Source organism: Pelodiscus sinensis, chromosome 1, assembly GCF_049634645.1.
Source record: "Pelodiscus sinensis isolate JC-2024 chromosome 1, ASM4963464v1, whole genome shotgun sequence".
Classification (NCBI taxonomy): domain Eukaryota; kingdom Metazoa; phylum Chordata; order Testudines; family Trionychidae; genus Pelodiscus; species Pelodiscus sinensis.
In genome coordinates this window covers 289508799-289529284 of record NC_134711.1, presented here as the reverse complement: position 1 = coordinate 289529284, position 20486 = coordinate 289508799, and the positions used below count along the sequence as shown (strand labels likewise).

The 20486-nt window shown below is 43.1% G+C and overlaps 1 protein-coding gene across 7 annotated transcripts in view; it reads right to left on the bottom strand.

Annotated features, from left to right (window-relative positions):
* FNDC3A (fibronectin type III domain containing 3A) overlaps positions 1 to 20486 on the bottom strand; it is a 209313-nt gene that overhangs the window by 35362 nt on the left and 153465 nt on the right. For all 7 annotated transcript variants that reach the window (XM_075919050.1, XM_075919052.1, XM_075919051.1 and 4 more), the window contains 4 exons: positions 18552 to 18726; positions 14657 to 14743; positions 12136 to 12274; positions 9845 to 9913 (listed from right to left, as the gene is read on the bottom strand). In XM_075919050.1, the coding sequence (XP_075775165.1) occupies positions 9845 to 9913; positions 12136 to 12274; positions 14657 to 14743; positions 18552 to 18726 (470 nt within the window). The remainder of the gene's footprint in view (positions 1 to 9844; positions 9914 to 12135; positions 12275 to 14656; positions 14744 to 18551; positions 18727 to 20486) is intronic.

The following is a 20486-nucleotide window of genomic DNA, read 5'->3' as shown; positions in this document are numbered from 1 at the left end:
CTACCTGGATTTCAACACTGCATATGATAAATTTCCACACAGAAGATTATTAGTTTCATTGGAGAAGATAGGGATTAATGAGACTTGAAAGGTGAATAAGGAACTCATTAGAGAGGAGACTATAACAGGCCATGCTGAAAGGTCAGGCTGGAGATAGGTTACTAATGGAGTTTGTCAGGGATTGGTCCTGAGATCAATCTTATTTAATATTTTTATTATGAAATTTAGCACAGAAAGCGGGAGTGTGGTAATAAAATTTGTGGATTACACAAAGTTGGGAGGAATTGCCAATTCAGAGGAGAATCAGAATATAGAAAGGTTACTCACCCAGTGCAGTAACTGAGGTTCTTCAAGATGGTCCCCGTGGGTGCCTGCGTGCCACTGTGCTTCTAAATCAAAGATTTTAGATAGCAGTGCCCACGGTTGGCATGTGAAGCCAACCGTTCCTTCGTTTCCTTCTCTGCCCTAGACATGGAAGATTCCAAAGCAGAGGAGAGGATGGGTGGGTAGTGGAGCACTCACAAGGACAACTATCTCTAAAAACTTCAGTTACTGCACCAGGTGAGTAACCGTCCCTTCTTTGAGAAGTGTCGCTGTTGGTGCTCCACATTAGGTGATTACGGAGCAGTAGATGTATTTGGTGGAGGGAGCTCCAGGAGACCTGAATTGGTTATAGGGAGTACTGTTCGGCTGAATTGAGTATCTGAAGTAGAATAGGTCTGGATGGCATGGTGGTTGGTAAATGTACATGCCAAAGGCCAGGTGGCAGCTCTGTAGATTTTCTCTATTGGTACACCCTGAAGGAAGGTCGTTGATGCCATTGCTCTTGTACAATGAGCCCGAATGATCAATGGGGCTCCTGCTGGAATATGCTGTATGCAAGATATATGCATCCTGAGATCCATCTGGATAGTCTACGTGTTTTGAAATAGGTAGACCCTGAGACCTCGCTGTGGTTGAAATTAAGAGCCTTGGAGATTGTGGAAAGGTTTTGTGTTTTGTAGGTAAAAGGCAATTTCCCTGTGGATCTCTAAGGTATGCAAGGATGCTTCAATGCTGTCCTTATGAGGTTTAGGATAGAAGATGGGTAAGTAAATTGGTTTCTTACAACAGAACAAGGTAAGTACTTTCAGGAGGAATTTCAGATGTGTACAGAAGACTACCTTATCTTTATGAAAGATAGTGTAAGGAGGGTCCATCATTAAGGCCCCCAAACTTGCCTACTCTACTTGCTGATATAATTGCCACGAGAAAGGAAACCTTCATTGAGAAGCGAAGCAGGGAGCAAGTGGCCAGGGGTTCAACAGGTTTGCCTGTTGTTGCTCTCAGCACTAAGTTTAAGTCCCATGCTGGAGCTGGGTTTCTCACTGGTGGAAACATGTTATGTAGGCCCCTCAGAAAGTACTTGACCAATGGCTGTGTGAAGATGGGACAATTGTCTATGAGGGGAAGGAATGTTGTGACTGCGGACAGGTGCACCCTGATAGAGCTAAGGGAGAGACTGGAACACTTTAGACACAGTCAGTATTGGAGAATCTGTAGGAGGTCTGTGGATGCTGGAGCACCATACTGTCTAGTGTGTCTATAGTTCATGATGACCTCCTATCTGGATGCAGGACATGCAGCTTCACGAGTAAACCAGCCAGAAGTCACGTCTAGAGGTGAAAAGTCTGTACGCTGGGGTGATGTAGTTGCCTGTTCTGATGCTTTAGCAGGAGGATATTGGCAGGAGGCGCCACAGAGGAGTTATGCGCATTTGTAGCAGGTACAAATACTATGTTTACCTGGGCCAACTGGGAGCTATGAGAATGATCCTGGCCTTGTCCTGTTTTATTTCAAGAATTACTCACTGAAGGAGGGGAACAAGGGGAAATGCATAAAGCAGGGGCGCTTCCCATTTTATGTTGAATATGTCCCCTCGAGAGTGCTATGCCAGCCCTGGAGCAATAGTTGCAGCATTGGGTGTTCAACTGGGTTGCGAACAAGTCCATAGTGGAGAATCCCTACTGTTTGAACAGGGGAATCAGCACCGAAGGGGTGAATTCTCACTCATGGTTCTGTGGAAAGTGCCTGCTGAGATTATCTGCCAGCACATTTTCTTCGCCCAGCAGGTAGGTTGCGATTAGATGGATGTTTCATGGGATGTACCGTTCCCATAGATGGGACTGTTTCTAAGCACAGTGAGTAGAATCAGACTCCACCCTGCCAATTTATATAAAACATTGTGGTAAGGTTGTCCATGAGTACTTGCACTGCCTTGTTTTAAATTAAGGGGAGGAAATGCAAACAGTCTTTGTGAACTGTTCTGAGTTCCAACAGACTGATGTGTTGCTTGGACTCCTCCTGTGACAACTATGCCTGGATGACATGGCGGCCTAGGTGAGCTCCCCACTCTGTCAGGGAGGCCTCCATAGTAATTGCTACAAATGGCTGTGGTGGTTGGAAGGGCAATCCCTTGCAAACATTTTTGCAGATGGTCCACCATGACAGAGCGTTCTTTATTTTGGAGGGCATGGTGAGCGTTTTGTTTATATGGTGGATGTGTGGTCTGTATATAGTGTGTAACCAGGCCTATTTCATATGGAGGCGAGTGTATGGTACCACAAACATGGCTCCTGTCACGTGTCCTAAAAGTTGAAGACAGTGCTGAGCTGTGATGTGTGGACTGGCTTGTGCTAATGATATGAAATACACAATTGCTGAGAATCTTTGTGTTGGTAGGGAATGAGTGCATTACTGGGTATTCATCTGGAGCCCCAAGGTATCGAATAAGGACCTGGTGTGGATGACTGCCTGTTCTGTGTCATGCACTGTGGGAATTTTCAGTAGGTAGTTGTCTAGGTATGGGAAGATGGTAATTCCCATTTTCCACGGGTGTGCTGCCACCACCGCTAGGACCTTGGAAAGAGCCCATGAGGCTGTTGAGGGTCTGAATGGCAGCCCTCTGCATTGGAAGTGGAGATCCTGGATGGCGAATCGGATGAAGTGTCTGTGTGCTGGATGTATGGAGACATGAAAACAGGCGCCCTGGCAGACAGCCAGGCTCCCTTATCCAAGCAGGAATTATGGAGGCTGGGGTTACCATTTTGAAATGCTGAGTTAGAATGAACTGACTGAGGTTGTGGAAGTCTAGGATAGGATACTGTCTGTGAGAAAACAGTAGGAGTAGAAACCCTTTGCCACTGTGCTCTGGAGGTACGTGTTCTATGGCCCCTAGTTGAAGGAGATGATCCAATTTGTGTAGGAACATCTTCATAAGAGGAGTCCCTGAAGAGGGACAGGCAAGGTGGGTGGGAGGGATGGATGGATGGATGGATAACTGAAAATAGGATTCAGTAACCCATTTGAATAATTTCTAACACCGATCTGTTGGTGACGATGTTGAGCCACACTGAATAAAATGAGGCTACTCCTCATCCATAACATTTGGCAGCAAAGGATTGCTGCCGTGGAGATACTGAAGCTGTCTGACCCTCGACCAACACTTTAAAAGGTCCGACATGAAGTGAATGATTGTGGGGCTGATGTCTGGTCAGATGCTTGTCTACTCCTATTCCGGCATGGTCGGCACTTGTTGTATTGCTTATGTTGTTGGTTAAAAGGCTTTGTGGTCTGTATCTCTGTGTAAACGATCTTCCCTGCTTTCTTTTTGTGACAGGGACATAGATGCCACGTGTCTTGAACATGGCTTGTGAGTCCTTCAAAGTGTGCAATGAGGCATTGGTGAACTCAGCGAAAAGCTTAGTGCCCTTGAAGGGCACATCTTCAATTGTGGACTGCACCTCTCTGGGGAACCCAGCGAGCTGCAGCCATAAGGCCTGTCTCATCAACATAGCAGACAAGGTGCATCTAGCTGCCGTGTTGGCCTAATCTAATGAGACCTTTAATGCTGTTTGGGAGATTAGAGCATCCTCATTGATTTTTTATTTAAATTACTCTTTTGTTGTCTGGGAGGAATTCAATAAAGGTTGTCAACTGGTTGAAAATATTGTGGGTATATTTTGCCAGAAGTGCCATATAATTGGAGATTCTGAGAGGCTGGCTATAGAGTACGCTTTCCTCCCAAACAGGTCCAATTTCATCATTATCATAAGTTGTTATGCAGGCTGTTAGTCGCCTATCCCACTGGTTAACAGCGTGCACCACCAGAGAATTTGGTGTGGGATGGGTGAATAAGAAGTCTACCTCTTTGGGAGTTATGTAATACTTTTTGTCCAATCTCTTGCATGTCGGGGGTATTGTGGCAGGCGTCTGGTAGATGGTTTTTGCTGGATCCATCAAGGCAGCGTCATGGTGAGAGTGAGCCTAACTTGCGGAGAGGCATGAAGTATATTTGTCAGCTTATGCGGATTCTCTGGCATAGTAGATAATGGGATTTCAGGAGAGTCTGCCACTCTTTTGAAGAGCTTCTGAAATGACTTGAAATCACTCCCTGCAGTTGCAGGTGGGGGCATGATTGTGTAATCAGGAGATGAGGAAGATAGGTGAGTGGATGGAGGAGTGTCACCTGTTACATCAGCCTCCTCCTTTCCCTCAGAGATGGATTGGTCAGGCAACTGGTAATGGGTGCCTGGGACAGGTTGCTGCACCTGGTATTCCGCCTATGAGTCCCAATTCAGCCAGTTGGGAGGGATTAGTGGTGGCTGCCATTGGAGAGGCTGTTTGCTCAGCTTGGGAGAAGACTATCTTGGAGTATATACCTTCAGAGGCGGCTCATCACTGTTGTTGCTGAACAGTGGTGGAGCTGATCCCACCAGGATAGATAAACTAAAACGGGATGTATTTGTGGTGCCGTTGGTGTGGAATAGCGGTGTTCCCGGCACGAAGGAGACCATGAGATCAGTGCTGGTGATGAATGTTTGCAGTGCCAACATGGTGGGCAGTGGTGCCGGTACCAGGGCAACTTGTGGCACTGTAGGCTGAATTGCCGGTGCCGAGTGCTTAGCCTGCAACGGGTGTTGCTGTTTGGTTCAGATGCACCAAAGGTGCCAGATGTTACAGTGGTGCTGACAATGCCATAGGTGGCAACATGGTAGTACTTGTTGCTGACACTGAATGTGGTCTGGTCTGCACGGCGGTTGGTGCTGGTGGTGCCTATGCCAAAGGCTTTTGCTTTGCCTCTTTCAAGGCACTGACAGGGGATTGAGCCTTCTCCTTACAGCAGTGGTCCCCAACCTTTTGGGGCTGCTGTGCGCCCAGGGGCGGGGCCACCCATGCGCCACATGCCTAGGGGCAGGGCCGGCCCAGATCATTCGGCGAGTGCACATAAATGCCCCGGTGGGCGCCATGGCGCCCACGGGCACCATGTTGGGGACCACTGCCTTACAGTCTTGGCTCCTGTCGGTGTCAGACTTGCCAGCTGCTTCCTTTTCTGGCCTCTTCAGTGCTTCTTATGCAGAGAGCATTTCCCTGAGGGGAAGTGAACCCCTGAAGAGCAATGAGATCTCTTCTTGGGCACCTGAACCTTATCAGAGTCCTTGGGTCTTGACCTTGTGGGAGCCGCTCTCTCAGAGGCCACACCAGGAGATGGTTGCCTGAGCGGTGCAGTGTGCTCCGGGTCAGAAGTGGGTTGGACTGTTTTCTTGAGGAGTCTCATTTTTAGCCGTAGCTCCCTGGTTCCTTGGTTCTTGATGTGAGTTTCTTGCAGTGGGGGCACTGGGAGATGAAGTGCTCCTCACCCAAGCAGCGGACACACTAGGAATGTCCGTCTAAGGCAGGAATGGACAGCATGCAGGTTATACACCCTTTAAAGCTAGGCTAACCAGGTATGTCCCAAGAAAAAAAAGCAGCGATTACTAGACTGCAGGAATCTTAAAAGCTTAGAACGAGAACTAACTTTAGTTGTCCTATGAAATTCTTTTAACAGCTACACTACTAATTATGAACTGTTAAACTGAGGAAAAAACCCAGGAAACTGCTATTAATAACTAACACACACTTGAGAGTGACTACTGGGTTCTGATTGAAGCTGACAGCACTAGAGAAGGAACTGAAGAAACAGTTGGTTGTGCATGCAGAGTGGCCATTTTAAATGGTGCGTGCCGGCTGCTCCACATGTGCAGCTGACCATGGGCACTGCTACCTAAAATCTCTGATTAAGAGTGAAGTAGTGCTCAAACACCTAAGGTGGAGCACCCAAAAGGACACTCCTCGAAGAAGAACATTTAAGATCTAGATTACCTTGAAAACTGGAGTAAAGGAAATGGGATAAAATTTAATAGTTCAAAAGGCAAGGTTATGCACTTAGGGACTAACATTTGAACTTTTGCAATAAGCTGGGAATATATCAGAAGTGAGAGGAGGAGATAGACCTGGGGTTAATGACTATGAGCTGATAAAGTGATGGGGGCTGTGAAAAAGCTAATTCTACAATGATTCAGATGTGGTATTTCCACTAGGGACATGGGAGTATTTATACTGTTACACAAGGCAGCGGCGAGACTTCATCTGGAATACTGTGAGCAGTTCTGGTCTCCCATGTTTAAAAAAAGAAATAAGCATGATGGAAAACTTATGAGGGGGGACTCCAAGAGCTTGACTTGTTTGGCCTAGGCAAAAGGCTGAAGGGAAATATGATTATTCTCTTTAAATACATCACAGGGATAAATACCAGGGAGGGAGAAGAGTTATTTAAGTTAAGCACCAATGAGAACAAAAGGGTATAAACTAGGGATGTTAAATATCAAGTAATTGACTAATTGAAGTAAATGCATTTTCATCGACTATTCGATTAGTCAATAGGGTGCCATAGGGCTGTTGCTACACTTCAAAGGCAAAAGCACCATGTGGAGCCCAGGGTCAGTTGAGGACTCCCCCACTGACTACAGGCTCCATGCAGTGCTGATGCTTTAAAATACCATGGAGAGTCTGGTGTAAGGTTCCATACAGCATTTCAAAGTGGCAGTGCTCCATGGAGCCTGGATCAGCTGGGGACTCCCCTGCTGACTTCGGGCAGCGCTGCTGCTTTGAAATGCCGTGGGAATTCCAGCATCAGGCTCCATGCAGTGTTTCAAAGTGGCAGTGCCACACAGAGCCCAGGGTCAGCGAGGAAGTCCCCATCTGATCCTGGGCTCCATGTGGCACTGCTGCTTTGAAACACTGCGTGCAGCCCGGAGACACCCAGCTGGCCCCAGGCTACATGCGGCGTTTCAAAGTGGCAGTGGCGTGTGGAGCCCAGGGTCTGGCCCCAGGTTCCAAGAGGCATTACTGCTTTAAAGTACCCCCACCTTGCTGCCTCTTTTTAATAGAGGTAGCAAGAGGGAGGGGGAAGTGACTAGTTGACTAGCTTGTCGACTATATGATAAGCATAAACTGCCACCAACAAATTTAGGCTTGAAATTAAATGAAGATTTCAAACCAGCAGAATAGTGAAGTTTCAGAAAAGCCTTTTAAGGGGAGCAATGGAAGCAAAAAACCTAACTGGCTTCAAGATTTGATAAGTTTATGGAGGAGATCGTATAAGACTGTCTACAATGGCATGTGGATGATCTTCAATTGCTAGCAGTAAACTCCAATGTAATCATGCAGTAATCATGATTTGAGGACTTCAGTAACTTAGCCAGAGATTAAGGGTCTATTACAAAGTAGAGTGTGAGGTTCCATATCCTGCAATGCATAGGTGGTCATACTAGATGCTCATGATGCTCTCTTCTGGCCTTACATACTATGAGATGGTTCCTATCTGTATTCCAGTGTGGGTATGCTAATGAACTCCTACAATGCATCAGGCATGGTATTTCAACTAGGGACAGGGGAGTGTTTATACTGTTACACAAGGCTCTGGTGAGACTGCGTGTGGAATACTATGTGCAGTTCTGGTCTCCTATGTTTAGGAAAGAAAGAAGAGATGTAGAGAAGAGCTACTAGAATGATAGACAATTTATGAGAGAGGACTCCAAGAGCTTGGATATGATGTTGGGTCCTATATTGCAGAGATGGGAATCTACACCTGCAGTCCAGAGACCAAGAGTGCTCCACTGCCTATAGGATGGTTTCAAGATTGGCTTGCCCGTCGGTGTTGAGGTCTAGCCTTTCTGGTGCCTAGTGTAATATCTGTGGTACTGGTGGCCTGCTTGTTCTTTAGCTGCCAAGTCCACTTCAGGCAACAAGAGCCTTAAGAGAATTTGTGTCCCCTGCTACTCCCGGGAGTCAGAGGTGGCCTGGAGGGCTGGGAGTTCTGATCTCAGCAGTATCCCCTTGGAGTCCCTGGGTGGACACATAGCCTCACAGAAGTTCTTTGCTCAAAGTCCCTTTCCCTTCCAGTGATAGGCGGGGGAATGGGGAGCTTCCCTTCTTTTGCCATTTGTTAAACATTGAGGGACAAAAGTACTGGGTGGAGCGCTATGCACTGATGCCAAGGTGCTTAGGGTTTGTCTACACTAGCCCCCTAATTCGAACTAGGGTGGCTAATGTAGGCATTCGATCTTGCAAATGAAGCCCGGGATTCCTCGTGGAATGAGGTGTAACAGTTAATCCGAACTAAAGACTTAGTTCGGATTAACTTCTGACTGCCGCGTGTAGCCGCGGGCAGTCAGTTCGAACTAAGGGGATTTAAAAATGGTGTCTGCTCGGGAACATGCAAATGAAGCCTGGGATATTTAAACCCCGGGCTTTATTTGCAAATTTGAATGCCTACATTAGCCACCCTAGTTCGAACTAGGGGGCTAGTGTAGACATACCCTCAGTGTGGCTTCTGAGCAGGAAGGCTCTGATACAGGATACATTTACAGCATTTTACAGCCTCCATGAGGAGGTCTCTCAAGTGGATAGTCCATTCCTTTTGGGTTCTAGGATGAAAGTTTTACAGATTTTGCACTTGTCTTTTCTATGGGACTCCCCCAAGCACATCAGATAGCTGTTGTGGGGGTCAATGATGAACACTGTTTGAAGTCTGGGGAACAGGGCAAAGTCCCAGGAAGAACTACTAAACTAAAGACTAATACTTAATAACTACATGCAGAAGTTAGATAACAATGACCTGCTGAGTATTGCTAATGTTCTTATGATACAAGACAAGGCGCTCTGACCAAGCATCACAGGCAATAAGAAGGAAATGAGAGTGCGTAGAGCTGGCAGCGCCTCATATACTGTCACGTGAGTGTAGCACTTAATAAAGCACCATAGCCAGCCCTAGAGATAATGTTAAAAGTAAAGTGGGTATGCACCCCCGAGAATGGAATCGACATGAGTGAACATAAAGAGAAGAACTTAAAAACCATGCTTCAGTGCCCTTCCAGAACAGGGATGCTTTCCTAAACTGGTACTATAGTGCTGTCTTAGCCTGCATCACACTAGACACATAATTAACTATGAACTAAGGGGAAAAACCAGTAATTATTCCAAAAGTGCTCTGCATCATTTCACCCCCATTTAATGAAATTAAAATGCAAAAGAAATGTTAACTAAAAGCTCAGTCACAAGAAAAGTGTCACTAGTTAATCTCTGCTATGATCAAACAGTAATTCGATTTTATCTGTTTTATCTGTAATTTCACCATCCACAGAGAAGGTTTCTAATACATGGGTAATATTTGGGCCATCTCTTGAGACACAATAGGATACAACATACAGCCTCGTTATTACAACTTGGAAGCATATTGTTTATATATTCAGAAAAACAAGAGAGCCTTTTAGTGCCCTTCACTTTTCTATTATAGTAATTTCGAGGAGAGCTAATCAAGATCAAATCCCCATTATGCTAGATGCTGTATTGAAGCATACAAAAACAATCCCTGCCCCACAAAATTTACAATCTACAGCATTTTAAAAGATGATCAGAAATACAACATGAAAAAAAATGAGTGAACACTGAGCTCTATTTAAAAAGTTCCTACATTAATTCTTACCATTTAAGCCTTCAGAAATCTCCACAACATATTTAGTTATTGCTGCCCCTCCATTGTCTTTTGGTGGATCTACCAAATATAAACAAAAAGTCAGGCAAAACACACTGTTCTGGACACTACTGCATTTATGTGATGTAAATGAAAAACTTTTTGTGGAATATTTAAAGGAAATATTTTCAAAGACACAAAGGCCATTTAGATGCTCAACTCGCAGAGCATCTAAATGCCTTTTGTATAATTGAAAATCTCCCTATTTGGGCTTGCTGATATGGGTGTGTGTGTGTGTGTGTGTGTGTGTGTGTGTGTGTGTGTGTGTGTGTGTGTGTGTGTGTGTGTGTGTGTGCGCGCGCGCGCGCGCAAACATTACATGGGGGGGTATGAATTCTAAGGTGCACTAATATGTTGCGCATTAATTGGTTTAATGTGAACCAATTATTAGTGCATTTTAGAAATCATAACCTTGTAGTGCGCACAACTGCTTTGCGTAGACAAGTCCTTAATCAAGAGCAAGGAGAATCTATAGCAAGATTTTTGGCAATAAACTAAGGATGCTCAAACATTTAGACATATAGCCAGCCTGATCATGCGCAGACAGTAACAGCACAATCCCTTCAAAAGAAATTCATAATTTCATAGAATAATTAAGAACATAAGAACGGCCATACTGGGTCAGACCAAAGGTCCATCTAGCCCAGTATCCTATCTGTCGACAGTAGCCAATACCAGATGCCCCAGAGAGAGGGATCACAACAGGTAATCCTCATGTGATCCCTCCCGTCACCCTCTTCCAGAAAAACAGAGACTAGGGATACCATTCCTACCCATCCTGGCTAATAGCCATTAATGAAACTAAACTCCATGAATCTATCTAGCTCTTTTTTGAACCCTGTTAAAGTTCTAGCCTTCACTGCATCCTCTGGCAAGGAGTTCCACAGGTTGACTGTGAGCTAAGTGAAGAAAAACTTTCTTTTGTTTGTTTTAAATGTGCTGCCTATTAATTTTATTTGGTGACCCCTAATTCTTTTATTGTGGGAATAAGTAAATACATTTTCCTTATTCACTTTTTCCACACCAGTCATGATTTTATAGACATCATTCTGATTCATGATACTGACATCATTTTGAATTCTAGACAGGAGCTGATGGTCAAGCTGATTTACAAACAGATGTTCCAAAATAATTTAGGGAGCAGGATTTCCAAGTATTTTTAACATATTTTTCAGGAAGATATTGGGCATTTGGGTGGGGAAGCAGCACTTCCTGCCTAGAAGTTGATTCCAGCATATATAGGATTTACAATTTAGTTCAAAGGCTCTCAGCACCACTACCATAAAAATTGTTTCAGCATTCCTGGCAAATGGCCCACAGTTCCCAGCCATTATAGACAGTGGAGCTGTAGATGGTGAGGATACCCCATAGCTCCTGACTGCTGCAGGTGATGGGAGACCCTTCAGCTCACATCCATCGGTGGCAGGGGATGTCAGAACTCCCATCTTCCATGCAGTTACTCCACTGCAGACAGTGTGGGTACCTACAGATCCCCATTTTGTCTTAGATCTTTTTAGTAAAAATCATGCCCAGGTCACAGCTTATATGAATTTTTCTTTATTGCCATGACATGCCCATGACTTTTACTAAATATATCCACATCAAAATTTTAGCCTTACAGGTTGACAGATTGAGTAGGAATTTGTACCTGGAATTCAGGAAGCACAAATATTTCAAACTAGAACTGTGTGAAGTTCTCATTAGAAAACCTAGAATTATGCTCTCCTTCTGCTGGTTTTGTTATAAACTCAAAGCTCAGACCAAGTTCATCGAAAAGTGTGTGAACCTAAGCCCAGTTTTAAGAAAATCTAGGCCAATTTATAATTCTGCAATGAAACACACAAAAACTCCTGGTTCATATATTTTCAACAGAAAACCAGGTATTTTTGGTAAAGTTTTTCTTTAAGACAATTCGAATACAGAAACACTGAGTTAAACTCAGGGACAGTAACAGAGTCATAGTGAACACAGGCAAACTGAAGCCCCCGTGAAATCAAATCCCAATGAACCAAAAAAGGCTCAAATCCCTATGTCTTTGTTTCACACCTGATAGTTAAATACTGTGGCGTCCTCTTAAGTAGGCTGAAGTCACTGGGTCAATATTCTTCTCTCAACCACACTAGGGCTAATCCAGAAAAACTGCTGACTGCAACAGTACTGAGAGCAGAATCTGTCCTTCTGTACATACTCATTTACGTAAATACAGGCAAAGGTATTCAAATAGAACTGAACAAAAACTTTACCCCAAATTATTTTAAAACTTTGTGCATGAATTTTTCCTTTAACTGATGGTTTTGAAGGTGCTCCAGGCTTGTCTGGTAAAGTAGTAAAGTCTACTACATCACTTGGACTACTTTTGCCTTCCAAGTTATAGGCAATGACCTGAAAAATAAATAAATAAATAAAGTGCACTTCTGGCATTCTATACAAGCTGCTAATACTAAATGTGTGTAAATAATTTATAGGTTACAAATCAGCAAAGGAAAGGAAAGGAAACTGTCACACATATTTGTATATTATTCTTCCACATTTTTGAGGGATTTTAGTAGTCACTTTACTTTTTACTGAAAAGAAAAAATGCAGAGAATTGCCAGAAGGGAAATTTTAATCTTTAAAACAAATGAAAATTAGCTTTTTACAATAGGTGTAAAGAAAATAAAGAACAAACAATGCATGCCGATGCTGATGTATTGCTATGGCTCTTTGGCAATATACACATTGATACATTCTGGTTCCTTCTAAGGATCAGATTAGCCACCCCTATTATATACCCTCAGAAATAAAACTATATTGAAAGCATCTATACAAATAGCTACTGATACAGAAATTAGGATGTTATACAACATTTTATGTATTCTACTATTAAAGGAAACTGAAATACTCAAATGTGAATCATATATTCCCCACTGAGGCAAAAGTAATTTTGTATGATTACTATTCTGTAATGTTTTGCTTTCATAATAATGTAATATTTTGTTAAACTAGAGACCATGTAGTTCTTGCCTTTCCATAGTTTTTCTTGTAAGAAAATAACTACAGCAATAAAAAGTAGGAAATTTAAAAAGTGACTGCACTTATAACTTTTGCCAACAAAATCAATGAGGTTATTACATAAATCTGTCACATCATCTTTCCATAATCTTAAGAAATGCTACTCCTCCCCCCATCTTCTTCCATTTACAATAAAAATGAAAGTTGATTAACGTAGCATTTATTCTTCATTCTCCCACACTGAACAAGAGCCTCTTCTATTTAAAAATGGTTCAGTTTACCAAAATAGGGTATGAAATCTGTGTAATATGTTCTTCGACCAATAATGTGCTTTCAAATCCTCACAGACCTTCAAAATGTGTTTTAAGTGTTTCCAGTTTAAATACATATGCAACCATATGAGGCCTCAATGTTATACTATTTTGGGGATAGCGTACTCAAAAGACAATGATGCATGAAAGACAGTTACCTAGTGTTCTTTGAGATGTGTTGCTTATGTCCATTCCACATTAGGAGCGTGAGTGTGCGCACGTGTGCGTGCAAGCATGTGCCACATACCACTGAGGGAAAGCATGGATGTATCGTAAGGGACTGGCTCTAGCAGAAGGACCTTTGGTCTGACCCAGTACGGCCGTTCTTATGTTCTTAGCACCCTCTAAAATAGTGCACATATACTGCAGCAAATGGGGTGCTGCCAGATCCCTCTGCCCTTAGTTCCTACTTGCTAGAAACTCCAACAGTTATGAAGCATAGTAGCTCATGGAACGGACACGAGCAACACATATGGAAGAACACCATTTATGGAAAAGGTAATTGTCTTTTCTTCTCCAAGTGCTTGCTTATGTCCATTCCATGTTAGGTGATTCCAAGCAGTACCTATGAAGGCAGGTAGGAGTTCATGGATGTGTAACTTGTAACCAGTGTTCCTTCTAATCTTTTCCATCCATGTGCAAAATATTTTCACGTGCACCAGGGCACGTGCAAATGTGCACCAAAACAAAAAACCCAGCTGTGGGTGCTCTGCTAATCACCTGGAGGCTTTTGACTCTCTCTGTTGAGTGGCTGCAGAACCTGTTAAAGCTCAGATTAACTACCCGATTATATACCTTCAGAAAAAACAAATGAACAAACCAACTTATATTGAAAGCATCCATACAATAGCAAGTGGATGTTGCAATGATAACTGCAAATTTGGACATTGCAAGGAACAGTGTAACCAAAGATCCCTCAAAGCTGCACCTTAGGTTCCCTTGGCTATTGGGATTAGAAAGTAATAGGAATAGACCCCTTGATCATGAGGTCGGAGGGACTTCTTCCATGGCCCCCATCTGCAACAGGCCCTGCACCTCCTACTGCAGTAAACTCTTGAGAGAGGGATTCCTGAAGAGGGACGGAGAAGACAGGTGCTTTAAAACAAACAGAAGGGCACTGCACTGTGCCACAACATTGAAGAGAAATATTGAGGAGGAAAAAGAAAGAAAGAAATGGGTGGGACTGGTATGTTGCCCTTAAATTATAAAATGGACATTTCAAAATATACTGAAAAATACTACTTCTGCTAAAAAGTCAAACAGCTTTCCCCCTCATATTACAAAGAAGGGATGCTCTCTCCCCTTGGGCAGCACTCATTTCTTATCTATGAACAATTCTTTAGGAAAGTATCAGTAAGCGTGTTACCAGTTTATTTCATCACAGAAATTAATCATAAAACACAACTGCTAACATGGAGCCATTCTGCAATGAATAAAGCCAAAATAATTGGAAGAATCTTACCCTAAATTTATACTTTGTACTGCGTCGAAGATTCTTCACCGTGCAGGTGAGATCATCTCCATCGTATTTTGGCTTGAAACCATATCCCTATAGAATGAATTAAATATTAATACTTGATAGCAAAACTCATTTTATATGAAACATAGTAATTTGTTTGGCTGCTCTGAGTAAAGCTATTAAAACAAGTTTTTATTCTGTAAACTAATATTTTTGATTTACCCTTCACCATTTGGCATGGTGTATAATGGAAATAAATGAATAATGATCAAAACAATATAAAATTATAACAACCCCCTGTGACGGAGTGACTGCCCCATACTGGCTAGAAGGGGGTAAAGTAGGCTGGAGGGAGCCTGCACAGAGCCCTGGCCAAATGGAGAGGCACTTTTAATGAACCAATTAGGGTGTAGCTTGCTGGGGCAGACCTGTATAAAAGGAGCTGCCAGCATAGAGAGATAGCTAGACCCTCACAAGGGAGGGTGTAGGACCAGTTCATAGAGAAGTGACTTTGGTAGAACAGTGTTGGGCAGGCTCAGGAGGGCTAAAGAGTAAGGCTCCAGCCTGATACTTGCCACGCTGTTGGCCTTGCTACAAGGGCCAGGAGGGTGCAAAGAGTCACAGGGGAAGTGGCCCAGGGAACTAGAGGAGGAGTAGAGGAGGGCAGGATAAGGCTGTAAGAGGATCCCTGGGTCGAGACCCAGATTAGTGGGCGGGCCTTCGGTCCCCCATTTTCCCTTCCACTGTATCTTGCCACCGACGTGTGGCCAACACAGACTGTGGCTTGCCCCTGAGGTAAGGGGCTAACTTTGGGGCAGTGTCTGGCGAAACCGAGAACTGCTGATATCCTCCTGGGAGGAGTGTGGCCCAAACAGATTGTGGCTTGCCCCTGAGACAGAGAGTTTAGGCTTGGAGGCCACAGTGGCAGTAGAGATTCATGACTGCCAATAAACCCCTGGAAGGTAGCGAGAGACCACTGAAGTGGGCACTGCTGGAGGGCATTGTCCTGAAGAGGATACTGTGGTCCAGAAGATTGGGGAGTGAGGATGAGGGAGACACCAACCACAAGGAGGCACCCTGCTGACAACAGAGCTAATCTCCAGTGCTACCCACAATTGAGAGTTGACCCTGTGACCCCCCCCCCCCCCCATCTTCTGACTATGAAACAGAGGTTCTAATGTAAAAAAAGGGAAAAGGAGAAAGTAATATATAGCCAATAGTGGTCTACTAACATAACTTTTATGGGGCAGAGGGGAAATCATAGCAGCATTCATTGAAAAATGAAGGCAGATAAGATGAAATGACTGTCAAGGGGAGACAGTTCCTCACCACAGGGACTTTTGGTACAGATTCTTCAAGGATTTAATCATGAGCTTGACTTTCTATACAAGAATAGACAGTGTGTATGTCTTTGCAGGATCTGGTCTTAACAGCAAAAACATAATCGATAAGGATTGTTTAACATAACAAGAGTAAAACAATATGGTTTTGTCATAGTAAAAGCAAGAATCATTATAATTTAAGAGAAGGGAAAAGTCATGTTTTGATATTAACAGTTTTTCCTTGGAAAACAACGAGTAGTTCTATGGAACCTTAGAGACTAACACATATATTCTGCTATATTATATTTGTTAGTCTCTACGGTGCCACAAGACTGTTCGTTGTTTTCAAAGAAAGTTACAGAAAGTTTTGCCTTTGAACAGTCCGTGGAAAGACCATAAGCCAGCCCAAGGTTCTTTTATATAAGGATTCTTACCACTATTCTGGCTGTGTAAAAGGGCCCTAAAGTGGGCATAAATGAAATTTCCTTTAGGACTACTTTGTACTGCCAGAATGGCATAAAGAGGGGCTTCTATAAAGGGAAGCAGGTAAAGGGCTTCAGCTTGCCTTCCCCTGCCTTACTGTCAATTAATATCAGATTCATGATTTGCATAAAAATAATCACAGAAGTCACAGAGATGAAGTGATGCCTGTGAGGTTCTCTGTCCAAGGCTGGGGCCTTAGCCAGGAACTAAAACCATTAAGGGATTTAAAAACCAGAAAGATCTGCTTAATCTGTCACTTTATCTATAGCCAATGCAAGAGACGCTGAAGTGGAAGACCATAATCAAATGTGAGGGATTTGCCATGTCTGATAGTTTTCCACAGAAAGGATATGTTCAAAATTGACACCAATTATTTGCTCGTTACTTACATCCCTTAACAAGTAGGGACAGAGAGAAAGTAAGAACATCCTTCCAACAATGCCCTATTACTTGTTAGCAAGACTCATCCCTTTGTAGGACTGAGGATGAAACAGATTTCTGCCAAGGCCAAAACCTAATTTGTGGAGTCCATAAGGCAAGAGATATATGAATGTATAATATTAAATTGTAATGTAATTAAAATGGAAACATATTAAGCATTTCAAAGTTATGCGCTGATATTGGTTAAACATTACTAAACATCCTTGCTGACTACAAAACTCTCAGCTGCACACTAATTTATATAGTGAATTATTTTTGCACATTTCCCCCAATTTTAATATTGTGATAAAGCTCCTACTTAAACCTGGTGGTTCCTGCACTTTCAGGAAGATTTGCTTGCCTCAGAGGCTCACAACAGTTTTTCGTTTTAGACAACACACCTAGTGCATTAGTTTGCTGTTTGTGGAGCTCTTTTCATCATTGGCCAGTGTATGATTAAAGTGTAGAATAAACTCCACAATACTTTTCCCTGAGTGGAAATAAGAAAGTGTGTGTTGAGGGGAACCTGGGCCCACTCTCTCCAGGTTCCAGCCCAGGGCCCTGTAATAGCAACTGCCTATGTGAGTACCTGACACCTGCTATATGACAGCTTCAAGATGCTTGCGCTACTTCCCCACACCTTCCTGTTCTCCAGTTCGTCCTCCTAGTGTCCACTTGCTGTCTGTTTTCATCCTACTCCCAGCAGTGCTTTCCTCTATCCTCTCAGCTACCCTTACCCACCACCAACTGCAGGAAAACTCCTTTTATAGCCAGTCTCAACTGGTTTTCCTAATTAAACCCAGACATCCTAATCAGTCTAGACTCACCTGACTATGCAAGCCTGGTACTTTAGCCCAGGTGTTTAACTGCCCCTGACTGCCTCTGCTGGTTCTAGATTAACCCCTCCCTGTTATTCTGGGAACAGAGATCTCCTTGGTCTGAGGCTTACATACCTCCCCTCTACTACTTTTTTGTAACTTTCTGCTCTGACCCTGTCACAATATGAAATTTATCTTCTACCTCTACTGTAATAAAAACACCCTCAAGTCTCATTACAACATCACATCTACATCAGAAGATCCTGCCAATGGCAGGTATTATTATACTGAGATACCATTGATATGCTGGAATGTTCTGGGGTGGGGATGGGGATGAGAGGTTCAGTATACAGGCTACGCAGGGAGAGCCCTCTCTTACCCCCGGAGCTTGGGGCCAGGTGAGTAGTGTCTGTTGATGGATGCTGCAGCTGCAGATGGAGAAGCAGGACCTGTCCCCCAGCTGGAGGACAGACACAGACAAACTCTCTGAAATATATAGTAGGATAGCTGCCCCTTTCTCCACTCCTAGACCCTGCTGCCTCAATGGGATTATTCTTGTCCCAGTCTCCATCACTGGCCCCTTGCTGCCTCCCGTGGTCATTTTACAGTATAACTTTTCCTCCTGCCAGACCCCTCCCTTTCCATTTTATGAGAAACAATCAAATTCCAGGCACATCCCATTGTCCTATCCTTACTCCAAACCCTGACCTTGCTTTAAGTTATGATAAGAAGAAGCTGCATAACAAATATGGTGGTCCTAGCTCTTACTTTTTAGGGATTCTTGAAAAAAGGACTCACAGACAGACACAGAGAGACATATTTCTAAAATATACAGTAAGAAGATTTCACACTTACTGAGGTCTCATCCTCCATCTCTAAAATGTAAGAGATGCCTTCATCCGTTGGCGTTCCTGAGGGTTTAGTCCACTGTAAGGATAACCAGGTAACTCCAGCTTTAATCAGCATAGGACTAGCTGGCATGGACGGGGCAGTGCCTGAGGTATGATACAGGACTTCTTCACTAAAACCACTGTTTTGAAACAAACAGTATGTAACCTCAATGGGATAAAGTAGGAACAAGAATGCAACAGTTTCAAGTTAATTGGTCAGACATATACATTGGTAATTGCATGTTGGTACATGATAATGACCATCCTATACAAATAGTGCCTGCGTGTGTAAATCATGCTAATGCAAGTTATACATGCCCATATTTGGAAGTTTTGGCCTGGAATTAATATACATATTTGTTAAAATATATCAAAAATAAAATGTGCTTTTTAAAATCAACTTTGAACAGTCATGTGCACAGCAGTAAGTCTCTAGAACACTTAGGTAATTTATCCAACTAATACAAAAGCATATTCTTGAAACCTTTACTCTACACTGTTTTCCTTTGTCCAAGATTTAATTAAAAATAAATTCATTTTTGCTCCTTAGCAAAATACCTTTACAAACCCTTACAGACTTCAAGTGAGTCTATTATCAAGTGCTAATTTTTCAGGGGTCCAGAAAATGAGACCAGTAGAGTCTGACTGAAAGTCAAGATTCCGGTGGAATTGCCAATACAAAATTTATATTTTATCATAAATGAAAATACAGTGTAGACCACCAATTAATCTGGCAAAGCCTGATTCGTCAGCTTTACTTGTCTCTTTGGTAGCCTTATTTGGAGACAAAAGGCAAGTAAATAGCACAAGAAAGAATGAGAGACATTAAGAAACAGTATCATTAGGGAGGGATGCAAAAGTGAATGAGGGACTATTAGGGAACCTGAAAAATATAGTTCTCTATATGGCTTACATAATAGAGACAATTTAACAACTCTGATTTCAAAATCTGGATTTCTTTTACATTGCCTGGACAATGTGGATTATTAAAAAGTAGAATCCATCATACCGCCATTTAATTTCCCCACGTCCATTTACTTGTTATTTGTGTTTTTCCACACATTAAAGTGATGTGACTACTATAAAATAGGGATGTTAAAAAGTGGGTAAATGGGTAACCATGTAACCGCTGAAAATTTCAGTGGTTACACACACTTGCAATGTGGGGTGGCAGCCAGCTCCCCAGGAGCTGGTGCACACCATGAGCTGGCTTTTAAGTTGGCTTGTGGTATGCACTGGGTGCTGTCCAGTGCTGCCATCTCCCCAGGAGCTAACATGTACTGGCTCCTGCCTGCCAGCCCCACTCCTGGGGGACAGGAGCCAGTGTGTGCCGAGAGTCGGCTGCCACCCCGTGCTCTGGCTCACACTGGTTCCTGGCTCCTGCCCCATGTTGCAGGCTCAGATACAGAGCCTGCAGTGCAGGGTGACAGTCACCTCTGTGTAACTGTTCACAGTAACCAGTAAGTCCAGGCTTACTGGTTAACTGTGTAAATCGTTATCCTATTACAGCCCTACTATAAAACAAATATTGTGATCTTTTTGGTGTAACAGATGGGTCGTAACTTCATTAAGGAACTCTTTTTTTTTTTTTTTTTTAAAAACACAATTAAAAAAGCCTAAGACAACAGGTCATAAAAGCTTTCACAAAGACAGCATGCAAACCGGACCTTGGAAATTACTATATAACGAACACAAAACAAGAGAGAATTTTCCTAATTTTTGCACTTGCACTAAATCATTAGTAAGAAAGTCTTAGGAACAGAGATGTGTATTTCATTATGTCAGTTACTGAAAACAAAACAAACAGCCTATATCTACATCTATGTATGCTAAATGCATGGAGCAAATGGAAGGGTGTCAGGACCCGACCAATCTTGAGACTGGGCTCATAGAGTTGCCA